At 33.6% G+C, this 24,846-nt stretch overlaps 1 protein-coding gene across 2 annotated transcripts; it reads left to right on the forward strand.

Annotated features, from left to right (window-relative positions):
• Nucleotides 1-1,204: 1,204 nt before the first annotated feature.
• Nucleotides 1,205-8,537, forward strand: LOC130955782 (plant cysteine oxidase 2-like). 2 transcript variants are annotated; one of them, XM_057882743.1, is made up of 5 exons: nucleotides 1,205-1,790; nucleotides 3,370-3,488; nucleotides 3,594-3,756; nucleotides 6,762-6,980; nucleotides 7,883-8,537. In XM_057882743.1, exons 1-5 carry the CDS (start codon nucleotides 1,562-1,564, stop codon nucleotides 8,005-8,007), a joined length of 855 nt encoding a protein of 284 aa, XP_057738726.1. In that variant the 5' UTR covers nucleotides 1,205-1,561; the 3' UTR covers nucleotides 8,008-8,537. The 2 variants fall into 2 exon arrangements, with proteins under 2 accessions (XP_057738726.1, XP_057738725.1); XM_057882742.1 differs by having other exon boundaries at nucleotides 1,208-1,790; nucleotides 7,880-8,537.
• Nucleotides 8,538-24,846: the final 16,309 nt, after the last annotated feature.

A 24,846-nucleotide genomic window follows, 5' to 3' on the forward strand; every position in this document is an offset into this window, starting at 1 on the left:
CAATTTTAAGGCTTTTTTGGACTAAATCCAACTCATTTTTGAAGTATTTGAAGCTATTCTCAAAAAGGATCATAGGAAAGCCATTAACATAATTTTAGGCCATGTTTTAGGATAAAATTCTTTTCTCTCTAAAATTTAGGATTTCAAGTTTAGTTTTTCTCCTAGTTTAGGTTTCCATTATTGTTTTAGGATAGATTTGCTTATATTTCCTTGTTTTCATTGTCTAAATTTTTCTAGTATTTCTTGTTAGTTTCTCTAATTTTGATTAATTTTAATTTATGAACTCTCTTGTTAATGTTATTTCTTTTTAATGTAATTTGATTTTTTTATATTTTTCTGCTTGTTTGAGTTATTGTTATTGTTTTCTCGCATTTTGTAACTTTAGATTTTATTATTATTATAATTTACTATCCTTTTCTTTTATGCACACAAAGTGTTTGACAAAAATTTGGTGTAGTTTTAGAGTAAAATATTAACACTCTTGGCTTGAAATTGAAAATTTAAGTGACTTTGAGTTGTTAATGTCCAAATTGATTGATAATTTAGAGATTTTAATTAATCTTATTTTCATTAACGATAAGACCTATGAATTAAGATTGACTATGCCTATTTGACTTTCTCCCAATGTGATAAAATAGGATTAACTCTAGGTAGTCGCCATGATTGTGATCAATAACTTGAATAGGAAGCCTTGACTCTCATCAGACAAAATTTTAACATTTATAAGAGAATTTTTTTTAGGTCTCTTATTTATGATTTTAGGGTTTTACTATGTTTTAAGAATATATTTTAAAAATACTGCAAAAAATATTTTAATTAAAAATTATTAAAAAGTTATTTTTTATATTTTTAATATATTAAATATATTAAAATTTTGAAATCTTTTATTATTATATTTTTACTATATATTATAGGACGCAAATTAACTAAATTTATATTTTTAATACTTTAGTAGCTATTACAATGTTAAATAATATCAAATCTCGTGTTAATGACTATTTTACATATTAGTAGCAAACAGTATAAAAAACTAATTAAATAAAATATTAAAAATCGTAATAATTAATAAAAAATAATAAACAATAGTAGACTACTAAATGAATTAATTAATGTGAAACCAAGATTAAAAAAAAAAACCCGCTGTTGAAACAGCCCACTGGAATAGCTAGCATGGCCCCTGGTTTTCTCTTCTCACACCAAAAAACCAACTCTCTCTCTCTCTCTCTCTCTATCTCTCTCTCTCAGCTACTACTCCCACTGCTCCCTCTTTTATATCAAAACACCAACACCAATCTGCACCCCAAAAAAGCAGAAAAAAAATAAAAGAAAAAAAGAAAAACCCTCACCAACCAGGAAACTAATCTCCTCTTCTTCTTCTTCATCGCGTACACCACCGTCACATCTCAAATTTCCACATCATCCATCAGCCTCGCCGAAAATATCTGAAACTGCAAAGACGAAAATATCTTCTTGTTATTATTATTATAACCGTCTGTTTTCTCTGCTAATTGAGGGTTTCGGTTTCCTGATGCATGATTGGTGTTGCATTTTGGTGAATTGAATGGGGATAGAGAGAACCTTGGCGGATAGAAAGGGAAGAGACTTCTGTGAATTGCCGAAGGAAACCATTACCAACAGCAGCAAGTCGAAGAAGAACCGGCGACGCCACAAGAAGGCGCCGGTGCCGCCGGTTCAGACTCTCTTCGAAACTTGCAAAGATGTCTTTGTCTCCGCCGCACCCGCCGTTGTTCCTCCGCCACAAGATATTCAGAATCTCCAATCTGTTCTTGGTACAATTTTTTTTATTTGTTATTTTCGATAATTATTGAAATGACTTCAACTCAGAAGGTTACAATTAAGTTCAAATTGAGTGTAAGTTATGAATTATTTTAGGTTCGTGATTCCGATGACTAATCCGTTGCTAGGTTGTAAATACCTCGATGATCTGATAAGAGAATTGAATTTATTTGTTGTGAATATTTTAATTCCTAAGGTTTGATATATGGTTTTATTATTATATTATATCATATATCATATAATATAATATTATATTATATATTCTTGAAATTAGTTTGGGGTGTTTAATTATGCTGTCATCCCCAAAAGTGCATAAATAATTTTTTGCAAGTCTGGTGAGATACGTGTGAATTGGGTTCGGCCTATTCCATTTTCATTGGAATTAGCAATCCAACACCAGATGCTTTCTATTTTTATTTTTTATTTTTAGAAAAATTGAACTTAAGTCTCGGTGTAATTAAATAATATGTTTTTTAATTATTATAAATTATTGGTGTTGGCTGTTGAGTTCCGAATTTCGCACAAAAAAAAAAACTCCATCAATTATCCTCATTTATATGCTAAATTTGTTGTTGTTGTTGTGTGTTAGCATGCATGTATATTATATTATGTCTAAATATATGTGTATGTTCCAAGGTTTTTGGCTTTCTAATTAAAAAAAATGCATTTTTATCATGTGCTTGTTGTTCCCCACGAGAGAGAGAGAGACATTGAAGTTTTCGGTTCATACAATGTGATGTGTCAAGCCCATGTTATATTATTGTGAATGAGACATCCATCATCTTTTACATATAGCGTAGTAGTATAGTGTGCCATGCTTAATCAAATATTGTCTTGAAAGTAAAATTGACACCCTTACCCTTGCTTTGCTTCTCTCTTCTCTTCTTGTATGGATAATAATCTTTGTATGCAAATTAGTAATATTTGAAAATCTAAAATTGGACCTAGGGTAAAAATTAAGAGTTTGTGAGTGTTGGAGTGGGAGCCGCATCAGAATTTGAAGGTAGCAGAGTGCATGTTGGCATGGAGTATGATGTGATGTTTAGACGTTCATATATAGTATGCCTTAATTTGAGGCTCTTTGAAATCCGTACAATTTCTGTGGGAAATCTTCAATCTGTGGGCTTTGAATTGATAGATATAGCGAGATGCTTTTGTTAAAAATATTTTTTTATGGTGATGACTTCAATGATTAGGGGGGTAAAAGATATTGGCAAGTTGCTGAAGACTTTAATACAAAAGACTTATGAATTGTTTAGTTGAGAGTTGTTAATTAAGCACAAGGGTATATAGCTTTTTTGCTAGTTTTGTATGTGTCCCATGGTTTGAATTTGGAGATAGTATTATGACCAACAATGTTATTTGTCTACTATATAATGATATTTGTGCTTTGTTTCTTTTGGAATGCACACTCCTATTGGTGGACCAAAGTAATGCCATGAATTATTTTAATCGATGGTTGTTTACAGTTGTCATTAGCTTAATTGTTTTCTTACCTTAGTTTTTTTGGTGAGTGTGCCATGCAAAACACATTCTCATGCAACTGTTGCATCTCTTTGTGTGTTCTTGCAGACAAAATAAAACCAGAAGATGTGGGCTTGAAACCCGACATGCCGTATTTCCATACAAACGGATCTCAAAGAAGGCCAAGGATCACATACCTTCACATCTATGAATGCGAAAAATTCTCGGTACTTGTGCACTTTGTATTTATCCCTTTGCTGCTTTGATTTCATCATGCATATATATAACTGTTTTGTTGATAGTGGTAACATTGTTATGTTTGTTTGTTACAGATTGGAATATTTTGTTTGCCACCATCTGGGGTTATTCCTCTGCATAACCACCCCGGAATGACGGTTCTGAGCAAGATTCTGTTCGGAACTATGCACATTAAATCGTATGATTGGGTTGTTGACTTTCCTCCTGAAACCCCCACCACCTTCAAACCTCCAGAAAGTGAGTATATTCCTCTTCTACAATCTTATTCTTTTCTAATGTATTGCTCCCTCTGTTTGAACATGGTCGATTATCGTGACAATAACATAAAGAAATCAGAGGAAAGTATTTACTTTTTCTTATTCATGTTTGTCCATTTCATGCGTTCTGGATAGAGGAGCAAAATAGTTTAAATTTAGAATAGTCATGAGATAGAAAAGATATGGGTAAAGTACCAACCTGACCCCCTATCCTTTTCTTCGAATGACAACGTGATCCCTAACCAAAACACCGATCCACTTTGGTTCTTGTCCTTGATCTCCATGAGACAACACTGCCCTTCTATCGATATCATAGTCCTTTGTTGGTATCATAGTCCTTTGTTAACGGAAGTCACTGACATGTCACGTTAACATGCTAAGTTGGACATTAAGTTTCAACATGGAATGGATAGGGACCTATTTGTCCATAAATCCAAATTGGCCAGCGACTTATTTGTCTATATCCATTCAAACAAAACGACGTCGTTTTGACATAAAATTGATCAGGGGTCTATTTGTTAGGAACTTATTTGTCCTAAAAAAATTGATACGATATTTTTTTCTGAAATTCATTTTTTATTGTTATAGTATTCATTATATTAATATTTTTTTCAATAAATTCTTGAATATATGGTATAATAAATATAAGCTAATTAATAAATTATTTAAATTTAAAAATGTTATTTATTATGGCACTAAGTAAATAATTCAGTGTAATTTTTTAAACACATAAAAAAAAATTGAAGTACAATTAATAAATTAGTAATATAATTTCTAATAAATAATAATCTTGTGATATATTATTAGTATTATGATCTAGATATAATTTATGTAATAAAGTAGAAACTAGTGAACCCATTATTTGACATATGTGACATATATAACTAATAATTAAGAAGTCATGATTTATGATGAACTTCAAGACTTATTTCTATGTATAACTATATATAATTATTTAGATTAAAATATATGTAAATTTATATACATAAACATTATAATATTGTTAATAATTGACCAACTTTTTTACAACATGTACTAGTCAATGTTGTTGACTTGATGTTACTCTTAATGGCTCCTTATCTTGTAATTTTGGCAGTTCTTTTGAGTAGGTTTGAATGTTTTCACAAAAAAAAATAGAAAAAGAATTAAGGTTTAACTATTTTGTACTCTAAGAGAACATGTTAAGATTACAAATTAAGAAAGTCTTTATTGAAAATATAAAAAGTTTAAATTTTCAGTACAGTTGTTTTATATTTATTACAAGAAAATATTTAAAAACTTCCAATTACTAGTAATCTTATCATGTGCCCTTATGTTAGCTAAACCCAAAAAATTATTGTGTTTTGAACATTAACAATGCACTTGTTTAATGTCTAATAATGTATTAATTATTTATTAAAAAATACTATCTGTGTAGTTTAACTTATTTTAATGTGTAATTTGTATTTTTGTGTATTATACTTGATTATTATTATGTAACTATTACAAAAGAGTACAAGAGACTCTAAATTCTAAATATATTTCCATAATAATAGTAATATATTACAAGGCTATTTTTTAAATTATATTACTAATTTATTAATTGTATAACAATAAAATTTTAATTTTAAAAAATATTGTATATTTTTTTAGGACAAGTAGGTCTTTGACAAATAATCTCCTGACCAATTTGATGTCAAAACAACGTCGTTTTGTTTGAATGAGTATGGACAAATAAGTCCCTGACCAGTTTGGGTTTAAGAACAAATAAGTCCCTGTCCGTTCTATGTTGGCACTTAACGTCCAATTCAACATGTTAACATAACATGTCAGCAACTTCCGTTAACAGATGACGGTGGCTTGGACAAAAGGGTTGTGTTGTCTCATGGAGATCAATGACAGGAGCTGCATTGTCATTCGGAAAAAAGGACCTGGATTGGGTTGGTACTTTACTCAAGATATTATTGAAAGGTTAAGCTGGCTAACATGTTTATGCTTTAGGTGCTATAATGGGGGGAACATAACAATGAATGCCATTAAAACTTGCATATTAATTGTTGGACAAAGACCAGACAGTTTTCCATAGTTTCAAAAATCCCCCATTATGAAGTTTGTGTTAAGTCATATAATAATATAAACATTTTCCTGAGTATCAGTTTTTACTTCTCCGTTTCAAATTGATGCTCACTTTGATTGATGTGTCTGGATAAGTGGATATATTAATTTTTCCAGTGTGCTTAAAAAGATTAAAATCAAGAATAAAAAGGATAATTAATTTGGAATAGAGAAGGATGAACAAAAATACTCCATAAATACAAAAATTCAGCCATTACATATTTGTGTACTTGTTGTTTTGTACATTTTTTCAATAAAAAAATTAACTATTAAAATAATAAAATATTTTATAGCAGAACAATCAAATTCTTTTGGCCTAAATAAGTTTTTGGTTCTTATAAAACCTGTTTTTTGGTTTTGGTTCTTGAAATTTTTTTCTTTTCATTTTGGTTAAGTAAAATTTGAAAAGTTTGGTTTTACTTATTGTTAGTTTGTTCCGATAAATACTAATATGAAATGTTAAATGATGGATGTAGTAAGATATATAACACATCAGCATTTAATTTACATCAGCATTTAATTTGCTACGTCAGTACAACAAACAAACGACTGGAATTCAAATTATTATTTTTTTAAAACTTTACTAGACTAAAACCAAAAGCCGAAGTTGTTATAGGGATCAAAAACTTGTTTAAGCAATCTTTTCTACTGCAACATAATTAAACTTTTTTTTTATCTAAATTAAATATGTACTTTTATCAAAAACTTGTCTTGTTAAATGTGGAAAAATGTGTAAAGAAAGAAAAACAAGGTACATCATTGAGAAGAACAAGGGCTAAGATGTTGGTCAATTTTCCAGGAATCTTTTTTTTCACATGTTCCCTTATCCACAAAGAAAAAATAAGCGATTTAAGTATACGTGTAAGAGTACTAATTAAGTAATTTAAGCAGATGGAGGTAGCGAGATGCGGTTGGCTAAAGTGAAGGTAGACGCCGATTTCATAGCACCATGCAACCCTTCCATTCTGTACCCAGCAGATGGAGGAAACATGCATTGCTTCACAGCAGTGACAGCTTGCGCAGTTCTAGATGTGCTTGGTCCTCCTTATTCTGATCCTGATGGCAGGCACTGCACTTACTACCATAATTATCCTTTTTCCAATTTTGAAGGTATATCTATCTTCCTTGCAACTTGCAATTTTTAAATTTGGGAGAAAAAAAAAAGAATAAAGAAACAAAGAATCCAAACTCTTAGGTAGTGTTTGTTTCTACTTTCTAGAGACTGGAAGATTGGGACTTAGTATTGTGTTTTGTTTGGGGGGGGGGGGGGGGGGCGGGTAGAGTTGACTGAAATTTCTGGCACTGGAGGCTGAAACTTTAACATTTCATTTTAAAAATACTCTCAGGTAATTTTTTAAATTCCAAAATTACTCTTCAATTTCATATTTATCTCAAACCAAATATGATACTTAGACGTAATCCAATCCAATACATTTTTTATCAAAAACAATACAGAGGCTTAATTTAGTTGTCTCCCAATTTCTGTCTCTCGGTCAAAGTCTTCTTTCCAAACGCAGCCTTATTTACTCAACTTTATTTAGACTTGAAAAAATTCATGATGCCCTTAATTTGTACCACAATTAATGAAAATACTATCAACTTTTGATTGGATTTTGCTCCAAACCATACAACCTTAAGTTTTGCTAGAACAGCTAATCTCAGAATTCTGTATGTTTTCTTTTGTAGTCTGAATTTTGAGACAGAAAGAGTGAAAATAGAAAACAAGGGTCTAATTGGTTTTTGTTTAGATGTTTTCTATTCTGATAATTGTATAAAAGGAATAAAAAAATTAAATAAAATTATATACAAGAATCATGGTTAGAATATGATTGATTTTTTTTTTTTTGGAAACTTATAATATTCTCCGAATAAAAAATACTAGAGATGACAACAGAAATTAAAAATTAGAAATTGAAGAGGTCCTCCAAAGAGAAATACAAAAGGTCTATTTGACAAGTATTGATAATTTCTTTATTGAACCATTTTTGGATTTGTTTTTCTGTTTTCAGTAGAAGGATTCTCCATTCCTGAAGAGGAAAGATGTGCTTATGAATGGCTACAAGAGAGGGATGACAAACTTGAAGACTTAGAAGTAGTTGGCAAAATGTATAATGGCCCAAAGATTGTGGAAGGGTAATATCTCATTCTGTCCCCCCAAAATGCAACCACCAACAACCTCTTCCAATATTCCTGACTTCCTGTGATGATCAAAAAGAAAAAAAAAATTGCTGCAGATGCTTCAAATATGGACACACACGAGAAAAAAGCAACTTTATTTCTATATACCAACCTTGGAGGATTTGTGTCCACCAATAGAGAAAAAACTTGATCACCTTCTATGTTGTTTTTCACTTTTTTAGTTTTCTTTTTCCTTCATAATTATTATGGAACAATATGAGCACTTGTTGATTAGGGGCTGCATTTGTCAGTCATATATAATAGTTTTTTTCTAGTGTACATACCATGGAACAGAAAAGGATAAAGGGGAAGGTGCAATGCAATTTGAGTTAGTCTGAAATTTTAGCCTCTTTTGTAGGTTTTCGTGGTTATTTCATTCATCACAATTTAGTTACTTTCGAGAGCTACAAATACAGTGAGTTGATATATTTCATTTAGTAAAATTAGCTTCTCTTGTGATGGTATAATTGACATATATATATTGTCTCAGATGCTGGTAGTAATAAATATCTCTCTCTCTTTCTCTCTCTGATTTTTCTGTTGGCAGAATGGCAAAGTTGAATTTTGCTCTTGTTACGTATATACATAATTAATTGGTGGTTATTTCTATGAATATGTTCTCGAACGAAAATAATAATGTAGTTGTTTTAATACGTAAAATTAATAGTTAAAAATTATTAAATAATAATTTAATTAAATAATAATATTATTTTTATATAATGATATCTTTATAAAATTGCCTACTTAATAATATTAGAAAAATTTTAAATGTCTTTAGAGTATCAATTTTCTGTGATTTTAACTATTAATTTTAATATATATATGTTTTATGGTTATAATGAATGACTAAAATCACTAAATATCAATATTTTTAGAATATCTAAATATTTTTAATAGTATAAATATTAAAATAACATTAACCAGGTTTTTATGGTAATAACATTAACCAGGTTTTTAAGTTACCAAAATAGGGTGGATAAGGGTGTTACAGTGAATTGTATAAGAATGTTACGTGGTATAAAGAATTAACTATCAAATTAATTATTGTATATTGAAAAAGTCTAAGAAATTAATTATACTATAAGTCAATTAAGTTAATTTTTTTATTTTTTATTTTGTTTTGTAATAGACTTGTTTTTTAACTAGTTAATTAGAGTTGGTTTTATTCTAGTTAAAAATCGTCTATCGATTCTTAAGTATCAATTTCGTATGAAAATGTATGTGAATTTTTAATATATATATATATATATATATATATATATATATATTATTTAACCTGTTTTTAAATAAATAATTTGTATTTCAATATAAATAATTAATTTGGTGAATTTTTTTAATTAAGGTAACACAATTGATTGTATATATGTGCAGAAATTTCAAATTATTAATGTTTTGTTGCATATATACAATGTGCCAGGCAAAATGCATTTTAATGTTATTTTTAAAAAAATAGGTCAAATTATTTTTATGTTATTTTGTTTTTATTTATTATTTTGTAATTTGTAAAAATGGAGAGAGAGAAAATTGTATTGTGTTAGAGGAATATAAAAGTTATTTGAGTATCATAATAGTGGTTTAGAAAAGTTAAAATTCAAAGAAATGAAGTTATGTTCATTTAATTATTATATATAAAGTAAATTATTCACATAAAAAATATTTTTATATAAAAATAATAATTAAAAATTATTAAATAATCTAATATATTTAATTAAACTATTTAATATAATATATATTAACATTTTTATTATTATCTTTATATAAAAATATTTTTAGTTTTTCACATAAATAATCACTTAACTAAAAAATAAAATTTTTAATACCTAAAAGATTAATTAAGTAAAAGATTGATAAAAAAATAGAATAAATAATAAAAAATTGAACACCAAACTCAACCATCCTACTTATCTATATATATTGTCACAGGTACTCTGAAAATAGGTCATGTCATCGCAAGTTAAAGGAAAGAAAAAGTGAAAAGTGTTTTAAGTGTTTCGAAAAAATTAGTATTCCAATTATTTTAATCGTTGATATAAATTATAATATATATATATATATATATATATTAAAATTAATAATTAAAATAATTAAAATACCGATGTTCTCTATATACTTAAAATATTTCCAAAAAAAAGTGGTGTATATTATTATTATTGCACCTTTGGAACACACCTGGAGCACACAACACAAGATCAGCTTCTCATACATACTTCTAGAAGATAGGATCCATATCTTTTTAATCTGATTCTGATCCAACTTCGCAGTCTTCTGTCACCACCTTTTTGAGCCACGCGTGTATGTTATTGTTACCAAATTATTATCCCAATCAATGAATGAGTATATGCTACAAGCTTATAAGTTAGCGGGAAAAAAAAATACCCAAACTATTCAAATAATATAAATATTTGTATATTAATATAATTAAAATATTGATATCATTTTAGTTAATATATTAAATTATTTAACAAAATTTAATTATTATTCTCATATGAGTTGTTATCAACAAATAAATATGTTAACCCAAAAAAAATATATGTATCATGTATGCCATATCTAGAACGTTTTTTAAGTGGTATTGGAGAGGGAGAACGTTAGTGCAACGAAGAAATAAGCATATAAAGAATAGATTTTATTTGTATATAATAATATATACTGCTGCATGCATGGTGCATTCTATAAAGTGAGCCAGTGACAGTGACGATTCATTTTGATCACTCAATTCAATAATTAGCAATTCAAGAATAGTATAGATATATATTAGATATAGTCATATAGCAGATTCACCAAATAAAATTACTACAAAATTGAATGTGTTGTGGTCTAGAAAATAGTGTTGTATAAAATTCAAGTTTATGGTCGAAAAAATATATATAAATAAATAATTTTTTAATTACATATGTTATTGGGACGAAAGTATATGTCATAATGTCATACATCTCGTGTTGTGATATGATTAATCACGTGGTGAAAATTCATGTATACTATTCTATCCTATATGGATATAAGTTTAATAGAATTCAAGTACATTTATAAATAATGAAGTTTGTTGAAGCCCAAAAAGCAAATGAAGTGGCCTCATGCCCTTGTTGTCCCAATGATGGCGCACATTGAAAGCAGCTCATATTGTGGTGTTGTGAAAAGTTAAGTTGGTATTGAGGAGGAGGCGTTGTCGCTCAGGCAGAGAAACACATTGCGGTGAGCCAGAAAGGAGGAAGCGATGGTCATCTCGAGGATTCAACGGTGGTTGCAAGACAGATCCGATTGAGTCGAAAGGAAGGAGGTGCAGCGCCTGAAATGGGTTTTGGAAGGAAGACAGGGGACGAACAATTAACATATTTTCATAGTTAAAATAGTGTCAAAATTTATTTTTTTGACAAATTTTAATTCTTTTTTTAACACATATAACCCTAAAAAATAATTTATATTGTTGTAGTGATAAAATGAATATTGTGAAGTGAAAAAATACTTTATTTAAATAAAAAAATATTCGTTTACATAAATTTATTTTTGGTTCAAAATTTAAAATTAAAATAATGTAAAATATTAGTTGAATAAATTATAACATGTTTCAAGAAATATTTTATAAAATTAAGTACACAAATATACAAAAATATAAATTATATAGTTTAATTATAAAGTTGAATTAAGAATGGAGTTAGTAGGATAAATAAAGTTTAAACTTAAGAAAATTATCCTGCATATATCTTTTTTGCAAAATTTACTTTTTATTTAGAATAATATACATAAATAAATTACAACAACAACAACAACAAAGCCTTGTCCAACTAAGTAGGGTCGGTTACATGAATCAAACAATGTCATTGTGTCTGTCATGTATCATGTCTACAGATACACCGTTTACATGTAGATCTCGTTTGACCACTGATTAGCGGATAATTTATACACTTTTTGGCATTATTTTTATATAGTTTTTAGTAGGATCTAGCTACTTTTTAGTATATTTTTATTAGTTTTTAAGCAAAATTCACATTTCTGGACTTTACTATGAGTTTGTGTGTTTTTTTTTGTGATTTCAGGTATTTTCTGACTGAAATTGAGGGACTTGAGCAAAAATCTGATTCAGAGGCTGAAAAAGGACTGCTGATGCTCTTGGATTCTGATCTCTCTGCACTCAAAATGGAATTTTTAGAGCTACAGAAACCCAAATGGCGCGCTCTCAATTGCATTGGAAAGTAGACATCCAGGGCTTTCCAGCAATATATAATAGTCCATACTTTGCCCGAGTTTAGACGATGCAAACTGGCGTTCAACGCCAGCTTTCTGTCCTATTCTGGCGTTAAACGCCAGAAACAAGCTGCAAGCTAGAGTCAAACGCCAGAAACAAGTTACAAATTGGCGTTTAACTCCAAGTCTACACGTGAAAGCTTCAATGCTCAGCCCAAGCACACACCAAGTGGGCCCGGAAGTAGATTTCTGTATCATTTACTTATTTCTGTAAACCCTAGTAACTAGTTTAGTATAAATAGAACTTTTTACTATTGTACTAGGGAGCTTTTGGAACATCTTTGGACCATTGTTCACGTTTTGGGAGGCTGGCCATTCGGCCATGTCTTCCCTACTTTCACTTATATATTTTCAACGGTGGAGTTTCTACACATCATAGATTAAGGTGTGGAGCTCTGCTGTTCCTCGAGTATTAATGCAAAGTACTATTGTTCTTCTATTCAATTCATGCTTATTCTTATTCTAAGATATTCATTCACACACAAGAACATGATGAATGTGATGATTATGTGACACTCATCACCATTCTCACTTATGAACGCGTGATTGACAACCTCTTCCGTTCTACATGAAGACAAGCTTAAATGTATATCTCTTGGGTTTCTAATCAACGATTAACATCGACTCCCCTCTAACAATGGGGCATCTGTATCCGAGATTAGAATCTTCGTGGTATAAGCTAGAATCAATTGGCAGCATTCTTGAGATTCAAAAAGTCTAAACCTTGTCTGTGGTATTCCGAGTAGGATCTGGGATGGGATGACTGTGACGAGCTTCAAACTCGCGATTGTAGGGCATAGTGACAGACGCAAAAGGATAGTAAATCCTATTCCTACATGATCGAGAACCAACAGCTGATTAGCCATACGATATATGTGCATGGTATTTTTCATCCGAGACGAGAAATCCGACAATTGATTAGCCGTACAGAAACCGTAGAGGACCATTTTCACTGAGAGGACGGGAAGTAGCCATTGACAACGGTGACACCCAACATACAGCTTGCCATAGAAAAGAGTATGAAGGATTGGATAAAGGCAGTAGGAAAGCAGAGATGCAGAAGGAATAACGCATCTCCATACGCTTATCTGAAATTCCCACCAATGAATTACATAAGTATCTCTATCTTTATTTTATGCTTACTTATCTTTTAATGATCAAAATTCCATAACCATTTGAATCCACCTGACTGAGATTTACAAGGTGACCATAGCTTACTTCAAGCCGACAATCTCCGTGGGATCGACCCTTACTCACGTAAGGTTTATTACTTGGACGACCCAGTGTACTTACTGGTTAGTTGTGCGAAGTTGTGAAAAAGAGTTGAGATTACAATTGTGCGTACCAAGTTGTTGGCGCCATTGAGATCACAATTTTGTGCACCAAGTTTTTGGCGTCGTTGCTAGGGATTGTTCGAGTTTGGACAACTGACGGTTCATCTTGTTGCTCAAATTAGGTAATTTTCTTCTTCTTTCAACCTTTATTTCATTTTCAAAAAGTTTTCAAAAATCTTTCAAAAAATTTTCTTCTTTTTCGTTTTTCTAAAAATAATTTTTGAAAAATCCAAAAAAAAATATAAAATAAAAAAATAAAAAAAATTTGTGTTTCTTGTTTGAGTTAGTGTCAATTTTTAAGTTTGGTATCAATTGCATCTTTTTAGTTTTCTAAAAATTTTCGAAAAATGCATGCATGTGTTCTTCATGATCTTCAAGTTGTTCTTGATAAGTCTTCTTGTTTGATCTTTATATTTTCTTGTTTTGTGACTTTTGTTGTTTTTCATATGCATTTTTGCATTCATAGTGTCTAAACATGAAAAATCTCTAAGTTTGGTGTCTTGCATGTTTTTCTTTTCTTGAAAATTTTTCAAAAATAAGTTCTTGATGTTCATCATGATCTTCAAAGTGTTCTTGGTGTTCATCTTGACATTCATAGTATTCGTGCATGCATCATTTATTTTAATCCAAAATTTTTATGTGTTGAGTCATTTTGTGGTTTTTCTCTTTCCTCATTAAATTCAAAAAAATAAAAAATATATTTTCCTTATTTTACTCATAATTTTCGAAATCTTGGGATTGACTTAGTAAAAAAAAATTTAAAATAAGTTGTTTCTTATTAGTCAAGTCAAGATTTCAATCAAAAATTTATCTTTTCAAAATCTTTTTCAAAATTAAATCTTTTTCATTTTTTCCCTTATTTTTCAAAAATTTTAAAAATTATTTTTCAAAATATTTTTCTTAATTTCATTTCAAATTTTCAAAAAACTTTACTAACAACTAATGTGATTGATTAAAAAATTTGAAGTTTGTTACTTTCTTGTTAAAAAAGGTTCAATCTTTAAATTCTAGAATCATATCTTTTAGTTTCTTGTTAGTCAAGTAATCAATTTTAATTTTAAAAATCAAATCTTTCTTAATTTCTTTTTCAAATCTTTTTCAAAATAAATTTCAATCATATCTTTTCAATCATATCTTTTTAATCATATCTTTTTCAAATCATATCTTTTTTCAAACTTTAATTTCAAAATATCTTTTCTAACTTCTTATCTTTTCAAAATTGGTTTTCAAACCTTTTTCAATTAACTAATTGACTTTTTGATTGTTTTACTATTTCTTATCTTCTTCAAAACCACCTAACTACTTTTCTCTCTCTAATTTTCGAAAATCACCTTCCTCTTTTTCAAAAATCTTTCTAATTAACTAATTGTTTTAAATTTTAATTTTAATTTTATTCCTTCTCTTAATTTTCGAATTCTAACAAAATTAAAAAAAAAACAAAAATATTTTTCTTTTCCTTTTAATTATTTTCAAAACCCTTCTCTCTCATCTTCTTTTATTTATTTATTTAATCACTAACACTCTTCTTTTCTTCTTATAATTCGAACCTTCTCTTCCTCTCTGTGTTCGAATTCTTCTCTTCTCCTTCTCCTATTCTTATCTTATTCTACTCACATAAAGGAATCTCTATACTGTGACATAGAGGATTCATCTTCTTTTCTGTTCTCTTCTTTTTCACATGAGCAGGAGCAAGGATAAGAACATTATTGTTGAAGCTGATCCGGAACCTGAAAGGACTCTGAAGAGGAAGCTAAGAGAAGCTAAAACACAACACTCTGAAGAGGATTTTACTGAAATTTTCGAAAAAAAAAGTAGAGATGGCCGAACCCAATAACAATGGTGGATGTGCAAGGAATATGCTTGGTGATGTTACTGTACCAAATTCCAACTTCCATGGAAGAAGCATCTCAATTCCTGCCATTGGAGCAAACAACTTTGAGCTAAAGCCTCAATTAGTTTCTCTGATGCAACATAATTGCAAGTTTCATAGACTTCCATCAGAAGATCCTTTTCAGTTCTTAACCAAATTCTTGCAGATCTGTGTTACTGTTAAGACTAATGGAGTTGATCCTGAAGTCTACAAGCTTATGCTTTTCCCTTTTGTTGTAAGAGACAGAGCTAGAATATGGTTAGACTCTCAACCTAAAGATAGCCTGAATTCTTGGGATAAGTTGGTCACGGCTTTCTTAGCCAAGTTCTTTCCTCCTCAAAAACTGAGCAAGCTTAGAGTGAATATTCAAACCTTCAGGCAGAAAGAAGATGAATCCCTCAATGATGCTTGGGAAAGATATAAGCAACTGACCAAAAAGTGTCCTTCTGATATGCTCTCAGAATGGGCCATCCTGGATATATTCTATGATGGTCTGTTGAATTGTCTAAGATGTCATTGGACCATTCTGCAAGTGGGTCTATTCACCTAAAGAAAACGCCTGCAGAAGCTCAGAAACTCATTGAAATGGTTGCAAATAACCAGTTCATATACACTTCTGAAAGGAATCTTGTGAGTAATGGGACGCCTCATAGGAAGGGAGTTCTTAAAATTGATGTTCTGCATGCCATATTGGCTCAACAAGTCAACATGATTTCTCAGAGTCTGAATGGATTGCAAAATGCATCCAACAGTACTAAAGAGGCATCTTCTGAAGAAGAAGCCTATGATCTTGAGAACCCTGCAATGGCAGAGGTGAATTACATGGGTGAAGCCTATGGAAACACCTATAATTTCTCATGGAGAAATCATCCAAATTTCTTATGGAAGGATCAACAAAAGCCTCAACATGGCTTTAATAATGGTGGAAGAAACAGGTTTAGCAATAGCAAGCCTTTTCCATCATCCTCTCAGCAACAGATACAGAATTCTGAGTAGAACCCCTCTAGCTTAGCAAACATAGTCTCTGATCTATCTAAGGCCACTCTAAGTTTCATGAATGAAACACGGTCCTCCATTAGAAATTTGGAGGCACAAGTGGGCCAGCTGAGTAAAAGAGTCACTGAAACTCCTCCTACTACTCTCCCAAGCAATACAGAAGAGAATCCAAAAAGAGAGTGCAAGGCCATAACCTTACTTGGTGTGGCCGAACCTAGAGAGAAGGAGGAGGACGTGAATCCCAATGAGGAAGACCTCATGGGACGTCCTCTGGACAAAAAGAAGTTCCCATTTGAGGAACCTAAAGAATCTGAGGCTCATCTAGAGACCATAGAGATTCCATTGAACCTACTTCTGCCATTCATGAGCTCTGATGACTATTCTTCCTCTGAAGAGGATGAAGATATTACTGAAGAGCAAGTTGCTAAGTACCTTAGAGCAATCATGAAGCTGAATGCCAAGTTATTTGGTAATGAGACTTGGGTGGATGAACCCCCCTTGCTTACAAATGAACTGAATGACTTGGTTAGGCAGACATTACCTCAAAAGAAATAGGATCCTGGTAAATTCTTAATTTCCTGTACTATAGGCACCATGACCTTTGAGAAGGCTCTGTGTGACCTGGGGTCAGACATAAACTTAATGCCACTCTCTGTAATGGAGAAACTGGAAATCTTTGAGGTACAGGCTGCCAAATTCTCATTAGAGATGGCAGATAAATCCATGAAAAAGGCTTATGGAAAGGTAGAGGACGTGCTAGTAAAGGTCAAAGGCCTTTACATCCATGCTGATTTTATAATCCTAGACACTGGGAAGGATGAGGATGAATCCATCATCCTTGGAAGACCCTTCCTAGCCACAGCAAAAGCTGTAATTGATGTGGACAGAGGAGAGTTGATCCTTCAATTGAATGAGGACTACCTTGTGTTTAAAACTCAAGGATTTCCCTTTGTAACCATGGAGAGGAAGCAAGAAAAGCCTCTCTCAATACAGAGTCAAACAAAGCCCCCACAGTCAAACTCTAAGTTTGGTGTTGGGAGGCCACAACCAAACTCTAAGTTTGGTGTTGAACCCCCACATTCAAACTCTAAGTTTGGTGTTGGGAGGTTCCAATAATGCTATGAACATCTGTGAAGCTCCATGAGAGCTCACTGTCAATCTATTGACATTAAAGAAGCGCTTATTGGGAGGCAACCCAATTTTATTTATCTATGTTATTTTCTTTTTTTTAGGTTGATGATCATGTGGAGTCACAAAAATTACTGCAAAAATTAAAGAAAAAAAAATAGCATTAAAAATAGCACACCCTGGAGGGGAAACTTACTGGCGTTTAAATGCTAGTAATGGTAGCAGAATGGGCGTTTAACGCCCAGTCTGACACCATTCCGGGCGTTAAACGCCAGAAAGAAGCACCAGACTAGCGTTAAATGCCAGAAAGAAGCAACAAACTAGTGTTAAACGCTAGAAACAGGTTGTAGCTTGGCGTTTAACGCCAGGAAAGGAATAAAGGCTGGCGTTTAACGCCAGAAATAGGCAGCAATCTGGCGTTAAACGCCAGGATTGCACAATAAGGGCATTTTGCACGCCTAAAAGGAGCAGGGATGAGAAATCCTTGACCCCTCAGGATCTGTGGATCCCACAGGATCCCCACCTACCCCACCTCTCTCTCTCCCCCTCACACATCTCTATAACACTCTACCCAAAACACCACTCACCAATCAAATCCTATCATCTTTCCTATATTCTCTTTACCAATCACCTCCATATCTCTTCCCCAAAAACCCCACCTACCTCACTTTCAAATTCAAACACTTTTCCATCCCAAACCCACCTAATTCCATTTGGCAATTCTCCCTCTCTTTTCCTATAAATACCCCTCTCCACATTCCTTCATTTCCACACATTACCAACACTACTTCTACCCCTTGGCCGAACTACATACCACCCTCCATCTCCTCAATTTTTCTCTTTTTCCCATTCTTTCTTTCTTCTTTTGCTTGAGGACGAGCAAATCTTTTAAGTTTGGTGTGTTAAAAGCATTGTTTTTTGTTTTTCCATAACCATTTATGGCACCTAAGGCCGGAGAAACCTCTAGAAAGAGGAAAGAAAAGGTAAAAGTTTTCACCTCTGAGTCATGGGAGATGGAGAGATTCATCTCAAAGGTCCATCAAGACCACTTCTAGGAAATTATGGCCAAGAAGAAAGTGATCCCTATGCAATTCAGCTGGAATTATCATAGAGGAAGACATCCTCATTGAAGAGGATAAGCCCATCACTAAGAAAATGATAGAGCAAACAAGAGAGCCCATTCATGGACCTCAACAAGAGCATGAGAAAATTCCTCAAGAAATTCCTGAGATGCCTCAAGGAATGCATTTTTCTCCACACAACTATTGGGAGCAACTAAGGATAAGAGCACCAAAAGCACTAAGGATGGAGCAACAAAGGCAAGGAAGAGACATTGAGGAGCTTAGGCGTTCCATTGGATCTTCAAGAGGAAGAACTAGCCGCCATTACTAAGGTGGACCCGTTCTTTAATCTCCTTGTTCTTATTTTTCTGTTTTTCAAATTTTATGCTTTATGTGTTATCCATGTTTGTGTCTTCATTACATGATCATTAGTGTCTACTGTTTGTGCCTTAAAGCTATGAATAACTCCATGAATCCTTCACCTCTCTTAAATGAAAAATGTGCCTAATTACAAAAGAACAAGAAGTACTTGGATTTCAAATTTTATCTTGAAATTCGTTTAATTATTTTGATGTGGTGGCAATACTTTTTGTTTTCTGAATGAATGCTTAAACAGTGCATATTTTTTATAGTGAAGTTTATGAATGTTAAAATTGTTGGCTCTTGAAAGAATGATGAACAAAGAGAAATGTTATTGATAATCTGAAAAATCATGAAATTGATTCTTGAAGCAAGAAAAAGCAGTGAAAAAAAGGCAAAAATTAAAAGAAAAAGAAAGAAAAAGCCAATAGCCCTTAAAACCAAAAGGCAAGGGTAAAAAGAATCCAAGGCTTTGAGCATTAATGGATAGGAGGGCCTAAAGGAATAAAATCCTGGTCTAAGCGGCTAAATCAAGCTGTCCCTAACCATGTAATTGTGTCATGAAGGTCCAAGTGAAAAGCTTGAGACTGAGTGGTTAAAGTCGTGATCCAAAGAAAAAAGAGTGTGCTTAAGAACTCTGGACACCTCTAATTGGGGACTTTAGCAAAGCTAAGTCACAATCTGAAAAGGTTCACCTAGTTATGTGTCTGTGGCATTTATGTATCCGGTGGTAATACTGGAAAACAAAGTGCTTAGGGCCACGGCCAAGACTTATAAAGTAGCTGTGTTAAAAAATCAACATACTGAACTAGGAGAATCAATAACACTATCTAAAATTCTGAGTTTCTATAGATGCCAATTGGTGCACGAAATTGTGATCACTTCTTTTCACAACTCAAATAATCCCTAGTAATGGCCCCAAAGACTTGGTGCTCAATACCATGGCATAAACACAACTTCGCACAACTAACTAGCAAGTGCACTGGGTCGTCCAAGTAATAAACCTCACGCGAGTAAGGGTCGATCCCACGGAGATTGTTGGTATGAAGCAAGCTATGGTCACCTTGTAAATCTTAGTCAGGCAGACTCAAATGGTTATGGATGATATATGAATAAAACATAAAATAGAGGATAGAGATACTTATGTAATTCATTGGTGAGAATTTCAGATAAGCATATGGAGATGCTTTGTCCCTTCCATCTCTCTGCTTTCCTACTGTCTTCATCCAACTCTTCTTACTCCTTTCCATGGCAAGCTGTATGTTGGGCATCACCGTTGTCAATGGATACAGTCCCGTCCTCTCAGTGAAAATGTTCAACGCACCCTGTCACGGCACGGCTATTCAGCTGTCGGTTCTCGATCATGTCGGAATAGAATCCAGTGATTCTTTTGCGTCTGTCACTAACGCCCCACAATCGCGAGTTTGAAGCTCGTCACAGTCATTCAATCATTGAATCCTACTCAGAATACCACAGACAATGTTTAGACCTTCCGGATTCTCTTGAATGCCGCCATCAATTCTAGCTTATACCACGAAGATTCCGGTTAAAGAACCCAAGAGATAAACATTAGAGCCTTGTTTGCTTGTAGAACGGAAGTGGTTGTCAGTCACGCGTTCATAAGTGAGAATGATGATGAGCGTCACATAATCATCACATTCATCAAGTTCTTGGGTACGAATGAATATCTTGGAATAAGAACAAGCTGAATTGAATAGAAGAACAATAGTAATTGCATTGATACTCGAGGTACAGCAGAGCTCCACACCTTAATCTATGGTGTGTAGAAACTCCACCATTGAAAATACATAAGAACAAGGTCTAGGCATGGCCGTGAGGCCAGCCTCCCAATAATCTAAGAACTAGACGTCCAAAGATGATCCTAAGATCGAAAAATGATCCGAAGATGAAAATACAATAGTAAAAGGTCCTACTTATAGGGAACTAGTAGCTTAAGAATTACAAAGATGAGTAAAAGACATAAAAATCCACTTTCGGACCCACTTGGTGTGTGCTTGGGCTGAGCATTGAAGCATTTTCGTGTAGAGACTCTTCTTGGAGTTAAACGCCAGCTTTTGTGCCAGTTTGGGCGTTTAACTCCCATTCTTGTGCGAGTTCCGGCGTTTTACGCCAGAATTCTTGAGCTGATTTGGAACGCCAGTTTGGGCCATTAAATCTTGGCCAAAGTATGAACTATTATACATTGCTGGAAAGCCCAGGATGTATACTTTCCAACGCCGTTAAGAGCGCGCCAATTGGGCTTCTGTAGCTCCAGAAAATCCACTTCGAGTGCAGGGAGGTCAGAATCCAACAGCATCTGCAGTCCTTTTCAGTCTCTGAATTAGATTTTTGCTCAGGTCCCTCAATTTCAGCCAGAAAATACCTGAAATCATAGAAAAACACACAAACTCATAGTAAAGTCCAGAAAAGTGAATTTTAACTAAAAACTAATAAAAATATACTAAAAACTAACTAAATCTACTAAAAACATACTAAAAATAATGCCAAAAAGCGTACAAATTATCCGCTCATCACAACACCAAACTTAAATTGTTGCTTGTCCCCAAGAAACTAAAAATCAAATAAGATAAAAAGAAGAGAATATGCAATGAACTCCAAAAACATCTATGAAGATCAGTATTAATTAGATGAGCGGGGCTTTAGCTTTTTGCCTCTGAACAGTTTTGACATCTCACTTTATCCTTTGAAATTCAGAATGATTGGCTTCTTTAGGAACTCAGAATCCAGATAGTGTTATTGATTCTCCTAGTTAAGTATGATGATTCTTGAACACAGCTACTTTATGAGTCTTGGCCGTGGCCTAAAGCACTTTGTCTTCCAGTATTACCACCGGATACATACATGCCACAGACACATAATTGGGTGAACCTTTTCAGATTGTGACTCAGCTTTGCTAGAGTCCCCAATTAGAGGTGTCCAGGGTTCTTAAGCACACTCATTTTGTCTTGGATCACAACTTCATTTCTTTCTTTTTCTTTCTTTTTCTCTTTCTTCTTTTTTCTTTTTTTTTTGTTTTTTTCTCTTTTTTCGCTTCTTTCTTTTTTTTTGTATTCACTGCTTTTTCTTGCTTTAAGAATCATTTTTATGATTTTTTAGATCCTCAGTAATATGTCTCCTTTTTCATCATTCTTTCAAGAGCCAACAATTTTAACATTCATGAACAACAAATTCAAAAGACATATGCACTGTTCAAGCATACATTCAGAAAACAAAAGTATTGCCACCACATCAAAATAATTAATCTGTTATAAAATCTGAAATTCATGCAATTCTTCTTTTTTCAATTAAGAACATTTTTTTTATTTAAGAAAGGTGATGGATTCATAGGACATTCATAACTTTAAGGCATAGACACTAAGACACTAATGATCATAAGACACAAACATGGATAAACATAAGCATGAAAATTCGAAAAACAGGAAAATAAAGAACAAGGAGATTAAAGAACGGGTCCACCTTAGTAATGGCGGCTTGTTCTTCCTCTTGAAGATCTTATGGAGTGCTTGAGCTCCTCAATGTCTCTTCCTTGCCTTTGTTGCTCCTCTCTCATGATTCTTTGATCTTCTCTAATTTCATGGAGGAGGATGGAATGTTCTTGGTGCTCCACCCTTAGTTGTCCCATGTTGGAACTCAATTCTCCTAGGGAGGTGTTGATTTGCTCCCAATAGTTTTGTGGAGGAAAATGCATCCCTTGAGGCATCTCAGGAATTTCATGATGAGTGGGATCTCTTGTTTGCTCCATCTTTTCTTAGTGATGGGCTTGTCCTCATCAATGGGGATGTCTCCCTCTATGTCAACTCCAACTGAATAACAGAGGTGACAAATGAGATGAGGAAAGGCTAACCTTGCCAAGGTAGAGGACTTGTCCGCCACCTTATAAAGTTCTTGGGCTATAACCTCATGAACTTCTACTTCCTCTCCAATCATGATGGCCCAGTCTATAGTAACTTCAGACCGGTTGCTAGTGGGAATAATTGAGCGTTGGATAAACTCCAACCATCCCCTAGCCACGGGCTTGAGGTCATGCCTTCTCAGTTGAACCGGCTTTCCTCTTGAATTTCTCTTCCATTGGGCGCCCTCTTCACAAATGACTGTGAGGACTTGGTCCAACCTTTGATCAAAGTTGACCCTTTTTGAGTTTGAAAGGGGACCTCAGGGATCACCTTCTTCAAGGCCACAACTTCATAGAAGTGGTCTTGATGCACCCTTGAGATGAATCTCTCCATCTCCCATGACTCGGAGGTGGAAGCTTTTGCCTTCTGTTTCCTCTTTCTAGAGGTTTCTCCGGCCTTAGGTGCCATAAATGGTTATGGAAAAACAAAAAGCAATGCTTTTACCACACCAAACTTAAAAGGTTTGCTCGTCCTTGAGCAAAAGAAGAAAGAAGAGAGTAGAAGAAGAAATAGAGGAGATGGAGGTGGCTTTGTGGTTCGGCCAAAGGGGGAGAAGTAGTGTTTAGGGTGTGTGAAGAGAATAGTGGGATTTGATAGGTGAGGGGTTTTTGGGGAAGAGTGGTAGAGGTGATTGGTGAATGGGTAAAGAAGAAGAGAAAGGGTGGTGGGGTAGGTGGGGATCCTGTGGGGTCCACAGATCCTGAGGTGTCAAGGAAAAGTCATCCTGCACTAAATGGCGAGTAAAATTTGCTCTCTGTGCCCATTTCTGGCGTTTAACGCCAGCTTCTTGCCCTTTCCTGGCGTTTAACGCCAGTCTGGTGCCCCTTTCTGGCGTTAAACGCCCATTTGCTGCCCTTACTGGCGTTTAAACGCCAGCAAGGCCTTCCTCCAGGGTGTGCTGTTTTTCTTTCTGTTTTTTATTCTATTTCTGCTTTTTCAATTGATTTTGTGACTTCTCATGATCATCAACCTACAGAAAACATAAAATAACAAAGAAAAAAATATAACATTGGGTTGCCTCCCAACAAGCGCTTCTTTAATGTCAGTAGCTTGACAGTGGGCTCTCATGGAGCCTCACAGATACTCAGAGCAATGTTGGAACCTCCCAACACCAAACTTAGAGTTTGAATGTGGGGGTTCAACACCAAACTTAGAGTTTGGTTGTGGCCTCCCAACACCAAACTTAGAGTTTGACTGTGGGGGCTTTATTTGACTCTGTTTTGAGAGAAGCTCTTCATGCTTCCTCTCCATGTTTACAGAGGGATATCCTTGAGCCTTAAACACAAAGGATTCTTCATTTACTTGAATGATCAATTCTCCTCTATCCACAACGATCACAGCCTTTGCTGTGGCTAGGAAGGGTCTGCCAAGGATGATAGATTCATCCATGCACTTTCCAGTCTCTAGGACTATGAAATCAGCAGGGATGTAATGGTCTTCAATCTTTACCAAAACATCCTCTACAAGTCCATAAGCTTGTTTTCTTGAGTTGTCTGCCATCTCTAGTGAGATTCTTGCAGCTTGCACCTCAAAGATCCCTAGCTTCTCCATTATAGAGAGAGGCATGAGGTTTATACTTGACCCTAAGTCACACAGAGCCTTCTCAAAGGTCATGGTGCCTATGTTACAAGGGATTGAGAACTTCCCAGGGTCCTGTCTCTTTTGAGGTAATTTCTGCCTAGTCAAATCATCCAGTTCTTTGGTGAGCAAAGGAGGTTCGTTCTCCCAAGTCTCATTACCAAATAACTTGTCATTTAGCTTCATGATTGCTCCAAGGTATTTAGCAACTTGCTCTTCAGTGACATACTCATCCTCTTCAGAGGAAGAATACTCATCAGAGCTCATAAATGGCAGAAGTAAATCTAATGGAATCTCTATGGTCTCAGTGTGAGC

Source organism: Arachis stenosperma, chromosome 10 (genome assembly GCF_014773155.1).
Source record: "Arachis stenosperma cultivar V10309 chromosome 10, arast.V10309.gnm1.PFL2, whole genome shotgun sequence".
Taxonomy (NCBI): Eukaryota; Viridiplantae; Streptophyta; class Magnoliopsida; order Fabales; family Fabaceae; genus Arachis; species Arachis stenosperma.

Bases quoted from the DNA above. Each gene is read 5' to 3' on its own strand.
- LOC130955782 (XM_057882742.1), top strand. From the start codon at position 1,562: ATGGGGATAGAGAGAACCTTGGCGGATAGAAAGGGAAGAGACTTCTGT. The intron at 1,791-3,369 runs GTACAATTTTTT...GTGTTCTTGCAG, and splicing joins GAATCTCCAATCTGTTCTTG to ACAAAATAAAACCAGAAGAT. The intron at 6,981-7,879 runs GTATATCTATCT...TTCTGTTTTCAG, and splicing joins TCCTTTTTCCAATTTTGAAG to TAGAAGGATTCTCCATTCCT.